The 9,927-nt window shown below is 29.8% G+C and overlaps 1 protein-coding gene across 7 annotated transcripts in view; it reads right to left on the bottom strand.

Annotated features, from left to right (window-relative positions):
• Positions 1-1,709: 1,709 nt before the first annotated feature.
• The window catches only part of LOC108914057 (inter-alpha-trypsin inhibitor heavy chain H3-like), a 29,811-nt gene continuing 21,593 nt past the window's right edge, over positions 1,710-9,927 (bottom strand). For 5 of the 7 annotated variants that reach the window (XM_018719756.1, XM_018719752.1, XM_018719757.1 and 2 more), the window contains 5 exons: positions 6,429-6,476; positions 6,049-6,081; positions 5,936-5,968; positions 5,025-5,072; positions 1,710-2,683 (listed from right to left, as the gene is read on the bottom strand). In XM_018719756.1, coding sequence (XP_018575272.1) covers positions 2,550-2,683; positions 5,025-5,072; positions 5,936-5,968; positions 6,049-6,081; positions 6,429-6,476 — 296 coding nt within the window. In that variant the 3' untranslated portion in view covers positions 1,710-2,549. The remainder of the gene's footprint in view (positions 2,684-5,024; positions 5,073-5,935; positions 5,969-6,048; positions 6,082-6,428; positions 6,477-9,927) is intronic. The other 2 variants (XM_018719753.1, XM_018719758.1) reach the window with 2 other exon arrangements.

Raw genomic sequence — 9,927 nt, 5'->3', positions numbered from 1 at the left:
GCCTTTGTTTTTCATTTTGTCCTTCATAAATATATAGCTGTTAATCCATAATGCATAAAGAAATTATTCAATTTCCAAAACCCCCTATAAAATGTGTTGCACTGATTCCCTTGACAAGCAATGATTTATTACTTTGCATCGAATACGATCGTACTATAGGTTGTGGTTAAGAGTACGTCTGTAATAAACCACTTGAAGAGTAGAAATTGCCAAGATTAAACAAAACAAGAGAAAATACGCTAATGATGACAGCGATAATAATAGGATATCAACAAGATCTACCTGAATGAGGCTATTCTTTCCGAGATTCCGAGCATGAGCATTAGGAATATAACACGGCTAATATGTTAAATTTTTATTTTATTTAAATTTAGGAATATCTTTTATATCATTTTTTGTAAGTTTTGTAAGTACATAAGTGTATGTATTTTACCAAACATGTGTTATGTATTGGTTCTTAAATACTTCCAAATCCTTGTAAAAATAAATTGATTTGTAAAAAATAAAAAAGTTGTTCATTTTTATACATAGTATCTATGTAAATAGTACACAAGAGTCAGATTCAGTCTGTACAATTTTAACTATTGTTGACAATTTGTTGTGGGTTGCCTAAATATGTGACATCACACTAAAAGAGTCTATTGTCATATGGTAGTACGTTCGACATACCACGCAAGTAGTTCATCTATCATCTCTCTTCATTTACTCATATGTACATACTACACACACATAGGTACATACTATGTACAACATACGAACGACTTCTTTCGCAAAAAAAAACTTAAATTAGCGTTGATTTGACAGTATACTATGAATAGAATGTAGAGGGTAAGGGACCATGATGTAAAATGAGATGAAACTAGTCTCGCGTCACGTGACTAAGGGCATTATTGGATTATTTGAAAGTTTTGCACGCGTGATTTGTCATATCTAATCCTAGATAACAGATAAATGTACTGAGTATTTTATATCTCGTGTGGTCGGAGTAGACGACGGATGAGACCCACCTACGAAGACTGTCCAAGTAACACGAGACGAGGCAGGATAAAGAGGGATAATCCCCCCCTAGATAAATGATAATCCCCCTCGATCCCAATGCATCGAGGCCAATTGCTAGCCGTGGAATAATAGCGCATATTATGAATTGTGATTATCTTATATAGGTGATTTAAGTAGTAAATTTTGTAAAACAATTATGTGCCCTAACAATAAAAACAATAAAACAAAAAATTATTCAAAATATTTATTGATTAAATAAAATTTTAAACCAACAATAATTAATATAAGAGTGAAACTGTTATATAAAATATATCTAATAACAGGTCGTTTTAGGATTAATTCGCAAAACTTAAAATTTGTATTTGTACGGGTGGCCAAAATAATAACAATGTGACCACGTACCAATTTTATATAGGGGGAATGGAAAACGTTCTTAATTTTGTAGGTTTACCCATAAGTTTAAGAAATTTATATATTTTCAATATTATAGTTTTAAACTTGAATTGTGAAGGTTATTATTCGATCTTTAAATTTTATTTAATTGTTTTTAAATTACCTATAGATAAACTGCAAACATAGACTTAATATTTTTATTATTGGTCTATCGCTTATTTTTGATAACCATGAAGATTTTATTAATAAAGTGGTCGACAAATTTTCAAAAAATCAGATTATGTTTTACCTAATTTTCGTTGAATTTATTTATATTTTTAGTTATTTATATTTTCTTGTTTTTCTTGTATTTTAAAAAGGTTTTATTAAAAATATTTCTAAATAAAATTAATTCACTGTGCCTATTTCTATCTATAATTTACATTTCTCCCATCCTCTCTCTCTCTTATCTTGCCCCCCCTTAGCCCATTTTCTGGTGACGCCCCTGTTTAAATATGATTCAGTGAATTTTTACCTCTACTTACATAAGTTGTTAAGCCAAATTCCATCTCATTTTCCGATTTAACACCCACAGCCCAGAAAATGCAGCCTCTTCAGACATATAAATTTTGTTTTTCTTATATTGATCGTCCAAATTCAAATTATAACTGAAAAAATTAATCCTGAAATACCCTGCATAACTTACTATGAATAAATTTTCTTTAAAAAAGCATTTATAAAAATCATAGTCATATTAAGCATAAACCATGTAGCATAGGTAATTTTATAGTATATAACTAAAATGCCAAACTTTTAGTAATGGATTCTAGATAATATTTTACATTAACGAAAAAAAAGAAAAAAAATTTTAATTACAAGAAAACGACTGAGGCACTTTTATTCAAATTTGGTATGTACTTGGCTGTAACTTATGAGACGGTTTTTTTAATATATGGGTGTACTTTGTGGAGTATAGTGAATAATTTTCATTTGTGATTTTTTCCTTCCTAAATATTTAGAATTGGACTCCCTACTCCGATAGAACACTAAAGATTATAAAAAATGTGTTCTTATTATATGTTAACTATAAACAAATGTAGAACTTTTTTTAATTAGTTTATAACATAGAATCCATCATTAAAGTTTTATGTTTTAGTCACATCCTGTACACGTCCTGATTAAACACTGGGTCTAAAAACACAACCCTCAAAAAGTATGAAAACGGCATTGTCGATCTCCACCTGCAAGAAGACCAAGAACGGATGATTGGCCGTAAACTCCACAGGTTTTTCTCCTGAATCCAATTCCATACCTGAAATATAAATTTTGTGCATTAAAAAATAAACATTAATTTAGGTGGGACTTTTTAATGCACAATAGGTATTTAAACATCAAAACAAGCTCAAAAAAATATTATATTGGAAATGCTTTTAAAAGATGTCCACTAAGTAATAAACGGCAACAGTGCAATGTATGAATGAGGATAGGTGGCGGGAAATTTATATAAACGTTTCGATACACAAATTAGTCATTAGAAATTGATTACATTCAACTTGTGTTATTATTTGTTATTTGCATCACGGTACATACAGAGTGACCCATTTGAAACCGGGACACCCTTATAAAATTTTTATTTACAGGGCGATTTTGACCAACTTTATTCTGAATTGTACAGAGGAGAAAAGTGTACTTTAGGACTAAGTGTCATCCTCTTTATACAAAAACCAACGCCTACCAGATCATTTTTGGGTGGTAAAAATTGAAGAAACCATATTAGCGATTTTTTTTAGAAAAAATCTAAGTATGCCAGTGAATTAAGCGCCCCTTAAAATGGGCTTATACCAAATTTCATAAAAAAATATTGCATATTAATAATTCTATGGCAAAATTAAAAATCACATTGTTATGAATTTTTTTCGTCTGACGAAGCAAGCCATGGAATAAAACGTCAAAAATAAATGACAATAATTATTTTTATTCACAACAATATTCAACAAAATTATTGAAGTTTCAGAAGAGAAGAATTATTAATTAAATTCTTGTTACCGCCACCAATCTGCCGTTTATTTCAAGGCACTTATACCTTTTTCCTATGTTTTGGTTACTTTTCTCAGTTGTTCTGGGGTAATATTTGCACAAGCTCCAGTTATTCTAGCGCGTAATTCTTTTACCGACTGTGGTCTTGACTTATACACTTTTTATTTAAGGATGCCTCAAAGGAAAAAGTCGAGTGGCGTCAAGTCAGGTGATCTTGGCGGCCATTCAATAGGAGGACGTTTTATTCCATGGCTTGCTTCGTCAGACGAAAAAAATTCATAATAATGTGATTTTTAATTCTGCCACAGAATTATTAATATGCAATATTTTTTATGAAATTTGGTACAAGCCCATTTTAAGGGCGCTTAATTCACTGGCATACTTAGATTTTTTCTAAAAAAAAATCGCCAATATAGTTTCTTCAATTTTGACCCTCCAAAAATTATCTGGTAGTCATTGGTTTTTATACAAAAAGGATGATACTTGGTTCTAAATTATACTTTTTGCCTCTCTACAATTCAAATAATAGTTGGTCAAAATCGCCCTGCAAATAAAAATTGAGGGTGTCCCGGTTTCAAATGGGTCACACTGTATAACAATCTTATGAATTTTGATAAATTATGACATTTTTAATATCATTTCTCATTTTAATATTAACATAATAATTTCAGTATAATTTTTAGAATATTTTTGAGAAGAACATCGCATCACAGTACAATACTACATATATCACACTGTATTAAACTTTCATAAATGCAATCGCTTTAAACCCTTGTCTTATATGGAACATTTGTATTCACAGAAGTGCATCGTAGTAGCAGTGCTACTTATGCATGTAACTAAATCATATTTAAACTTTTCCAGGCTAATCACTTCGTGATCTTTGTAGACAATCTAAAAATTCTAAAATACCTAAAAGTTTTTTGCAAAAAGAGCAGTGCATGCTTTGTTCCATGTACTTCATGTAGATTAAGTTGATGTCCTCGGAACGATGTGCCGAGGTTCTGGCTCCACAATCTTCTCTTCAACATCTTTTTTCCTGCTTTTACCATTTTCTGTTCTAATTCTCAATCACTCATATTTTCTTATAGTCACAAATTTTCCTTTCTACCGACATTTTATAGGTTAAAGCAAAGCAATCAGTTGAACAAGTGATCACCTAACATAATTGTATACCCATTACCCATATACATGACAAAGGCTGACAACTTACAAATAATAAACTCAGCATACTCGTGCGCTGTTGCCAAGTTTCTGTTGCAACATTGCATTTATTTATGCATATTGGGTAAAAAGTAATAATTGTGGAATGGAAATATATAATTTTAAGTATTTTGAAAGTATCTCAATCTATTTACTTTCTAGTTATGAATATTTTTCTTTGCATTGACAGCAATAATTTTAAAAAACGGTCCCGTTTCACCCCTTTTGAAATTTAGTAGTTACTCATTTTTTAAATGATTTCAAGTCATTTGCTCATCACTGCTCCCTTACAGATTCAACTATACAAAAGTATACTAACTAATGATATTGCGGAAAACAATTAATCTGTGGATTAAAATCCCAACCACTATTGAATTCAATATTTAGTATGCTCATATTCATATTCAGCTTACCTTGTTCCGAAGATGTACGACGCCATGGGGCGTTCATTTCACGAAAGTCTAAAAATAAGTAACAAATTGTTATCTGTAGTGATTCCAAGCAGGGAAACACAATAAAATTTTCTTTTCAAAACATTTTAAAAAAAATGTGATTGTTGTGAAATAGTCGATATAGTTTTAATAATGTTGCAGTTGGTACCTATAATGTACTTACTATAAGCATTTTGTTTTAGTGATAAATGTTTACAAAAAACTATCAAAACATTACAGATTTATAAATTCAAGGAATAAATTTGAATTCAAAGAGGTAACATTATTTTATACAGTCTTCATAAATGTTTACAAGTCACGTGATCGGGATATCTTCATAATAAATTGAATACAGCACTATTTTATTGTTCCACTGTATAGATGCTGTGTTCATGTTTTAATTTATCATAGATTGACCAACGATTGTAATGCATACATTGGTTGAGATAATCAGACTTAGTTAAAACTAACGGATTACTGAAATAATCCAAAATCTGTTTTAATCTTTTTGACATGTTACTACTTACATGTTGTGCCTCCGGTGCTAGATAAAAATAAAAAAAAAATAGTGAAAGTTATCTCGATCCAGGTAAGTTTTTATTACAACAAAGTATGTCTTTTAAAGAAATTTAAAATATGGCATCTCTAATAATCAGTAATTTACCACGATATTCTTAGGATTCTAATTAATATGCACTTATCTACTTGAAGGATATGAGAATATATTATTCGTTGTCAGTTGCAGACATACATATACAGCAAGAAAAATCGAAAAAAACAAAAATTAATAAACCTAGTTTACTTTGTTGAGGTGAAAAAATTAATATTACTTAAAATTATGAATGTACATTTATTTATTAAAGTTACTGGAAAATCAAAGTAATGTTACTTACTTGTAGTGGACGCAGAGTAACTTTGAAAACTCGCTGGAATATAAGAATAAAATAGATTTTGAGGTGGCATAAAAAAATAGGAGATATTTGAAACATTTAGTAGTATTACTTACCTAGACATTTATTTCTCTTGTTACTGGGAGGACCTAAAATAATTATGCCAGTTAAAACAGTGGAAAAAAGTTTATGGAAAATATGTGTCAATATTTAAAAAATCATATTTATTTTTACAAGCCGGTAAAAAGTTCTGAAATTGGTAATGTGTTAAATTATAAATTTAATTTGAAGTTTCAATAAAACCACAAAACTTTATGAATGAAACGGAGAAATGACTGAATCCACTTTTAATATATCATTGTCAGAAATGTAACTTAGCAATGAAACAAAAGTATACTAACTAATGATATTGGGGGAAACAACTAATCGGTGGACTACTATCGAATTCAAAATTTAGTACACTGGTAAAATACGCCGATATCTATTTTCAACTTACCTCCTCCTGAACATAAACGACGCAATGGAACACTCCTTTCACGCAGGCCTAAAAATAAGTAACAAATTTTTATCTGTAGTAATTCCAAGGAACATTTTAAAATTCTCCTTTCAAAAAATTTAAAGAAATGTTTACGAGATATTAGAGGAAATGTTATTCAAACATACCGACCTATTGAAATTGAATTAGTAAATTATGTGAATGAAATTATTCAAAACCAATGTCATATTCCTTTTACTCATAAAATTAAATATAACGAAAATGTCATACATTTAAAATAAGTAACAGTTACAGAACTATTAGAAATATCAAAAAAAATTTAAAAATAAAATGTCCAGCGGAGTAGATGAAATACCTACAAAAATTGTTAAATCATGTACGAGTCAAATAGCATCAATTATGATTTATATCATTAATAATTCTTTAAAATTCGGTATCTTTCCTGACGAATTGAAAATTGCTCTAATTAGACCTTTACACAAAAAAGGTGATCACACAAAATTTGAAAATTTTCGACCAATTAGTTTGTTACCCAGTTTTTCGAAACTCTTTGAATTAGTTATGAATGACAGAATTGTTAAATATGACTGCAGAAAATTTGTTTATTAAAAATCAACATGGATACCAAAAAGGCAAATCTACTCAAACAGCAGTATTTCAATTAATTAACATAATACTGGATTCACTAGAAAAAAGAGAGATTCCTATGGGCATTTTTATTGACTTACCAAAAGCGTATGACTGTCTTGACCATAATATATTAAATGAAAAACTGTGTAGATATGGCATTCGTGATTCCGCTCTAGATTGGATAAAATCGTACCTATCTAGTCGAAAGCAGACAGTGACCCTATGTAAAGATGGACAAAGTGCAAGATCTGATGTTGAAATGACATTGGGTGTACCGCAGGGAAGTACTATTGGCCCTCTTTTGTTCATAATATATATAAATGACCTGAACGAAGTAATAAACATAAATAGAAAGTGTGATATTGTGAATTATGCAGATGATACTAATATAATTATGAGCAGGGTGAGCTTTACTCCGCTATTGGAAGATGCAGATAATATATTATCTGAAACAAATAAATGGTTCACTAAAAATAAACAAATCTTAAATAAGGACAATTTAAAACCACACATGCTCAATATGAAACAATGCAGTGGTGGCGCGTAAACATTGATTGAATGTGTTCTGCTTAGGATTGTTACATTTGTTGAATTGAATTCCGGGATATTAAGTGCCCGGAGAGCCTGTAAATGGCGCCGCAGGTGAAAAATTTAAAAATTTTCAGGGTCACGCGTTTTCCTGGCACTTCTGAATTTCAAGGAACAATGCATTTATACAAAAATACAGATTTTCACAACGATTTTTGAAATTGATACCTTTTTGAAATATCTATTCACGAATTACCTACTGACGGTATAAATAAATTGGAATAAACTAAATATATTTTATTAAATTATTGAATATAATTTAAAAACAAAAAAATCGTTTGTGAAGTTTACCAACGATTCAACGATTTTTAATTTTCCTCGGCGTGTTATGATTTTTCCTTTATCTTTTTTTATATATATGTACATTATATTATATTCCGGGAGTTATACGTGCAAATCCGAAATCCGGGACCATACGGCTAATTCCCGGTACAATCACAGGAAATCCCAGTCATACCCATGTTCTTTTAATATGTCGTCAAGATCTGCACTAAATTTATGAGTCCACGAAACACATCAGAGTTGTCCGAATTTTCTGTCTCATCATATCCGCGAAGTTCTAATTCGAAAGCTACGCAAAATTTTTTGCAATCTATGATATTAGATAATACATAACAATTCTTCGTTACCTGTTCATTGTGTTTCCGTATATTATCCCAATATATGCAGAATCTAACTGACTTCTTATGTTTATTTTACCTAATGACTTAAATGACTTAAATCTTTCACACTGTATATTGTCCATGCTTTATCCCCACCGAAAAGTAAGCACGGAAAACAAAACAGTGTATTTTTTATATCACACCCGCACACCCACTCTGCTTTTGTGTATACATTATTGTTAAATTGTCTTTTATAACTTACTTCGGTTTGTTCCACTAACTTCAATATTTAATTGAATTGAATTTATTAATAATTAATTAATTAATTATTAATTAATAATTTAATTTAATTCTTTTATATTTAGTTTATCCTCATAACGCAGAGAACCAAATAAAGTTTTTTGTAAAAACGAAACACTATTCATTTTAATAACTATAACATCCGTAGACGCCTAAACGAAAATATTCACACGTGCCGCTCGCAGAAATAAACCATATATAGCCCATATAAAAGTGACGTGGGTCACGACATCACGAGCCTGATTAGCCAATAAAAACAAAGGACGCATATAACTGTTCGCTGTACACACATTTTGTATATGAAGTTGCATATATTAAGGAGCGTAGCTCGCGTCGTAATAAATAATAATATAAGCTCCTAGATTTATTTTAGCGCGAGTACATTTGGATTCTTTAAATATTTTGTTGATATTTAATATGATTAAATACATAAAATTTTGTGTTCTGCAGCTCCGCAGCTCTTATGGTAAAACCGCCACTGCAAAATATTAATTTTACAATATCACCAATTAAATTTAACTCATAGTACTAAGTTTCTTGTTATTTATATAGACACTGCTAAATTTTAAAGACCATGTCGAACATGTTGTTATGCGACTTAATAATGTAATTTATTCAATGAGGATTATAGAAAATGTCTTCAGAACGTAACTATCAAACCAGAACTGAGGATTATTCCTATCCGATACACAGATTGACAGTTACAGAAAAAGGTGCCTTTTATAATTGTATTAAAATGTATAATAAATTGCTTGCTGATATAAGAATAATTACAGATATAATAATTTCCAAAAAGAAAATTTTTAATTTATTAATAGATCTGGAACCATATAATGTAGTTGAGTATTTTAATAATAATAGATTGTAAGGATGAATTTATCTCTGAAATCTATTATATAGGTATTTCTTTTTTCTATATGGATAGTTATATAAAGTTGTTAGTGCTGTAATAGTAAAGCTCTGTTGACGTTATTTTCACTAATGTTACTGGATCTATGTGACTGTTCTTGAAAATAAAGATTATTATTATTATTATTATTATTATTATTGTGAAGCAAGATAACATTTGTGTTAATTCATAGAAACTGGGTAAGACGGGCCCAAATGTGTTTACACATCGATGATCCTAATTTTGAACAGTCGTTGTAACATCAGGTATGTCAAATTATGTTATTAATTAAAAAACAAATAAATTTAATTAACTAATAATAACCAATAGCGGCAAAAGCGTTTGAATTTGCTGATATAAAATAGGTGTTATAAAATTGTATTTATTTCTTGCCTTGGGAAAGAAATTCTTTCAATTTTTTTGCCCATTGCATGCTTTGCCTTGTGCTAGGTCAGGTTTACAGTGGACCAGTTTCTGGTGTCGTGCAGAA

Source organism: Anoplophora glabripennis, unplaced genomic scaffold (genome assembly GCF_000390285.2).
Source record: "Anoplophora glabripennis isolate ALB-LARVAE unplaced genomic scaffold, Agla_2.0 scaffold1018, whole genome shotgun sequence".
Taxonomy (NCBI): Eukaryota; Metazoa; Arthropoda; class Insecta; order Coleoptera; family Cerambycidae; genus Anoplophora; species Anoplophora glabripennis.
Note: the sequence above shows the minus strand (reverse complement) of the source record. Positions and strands in the feature narration are given on the sequence as shown.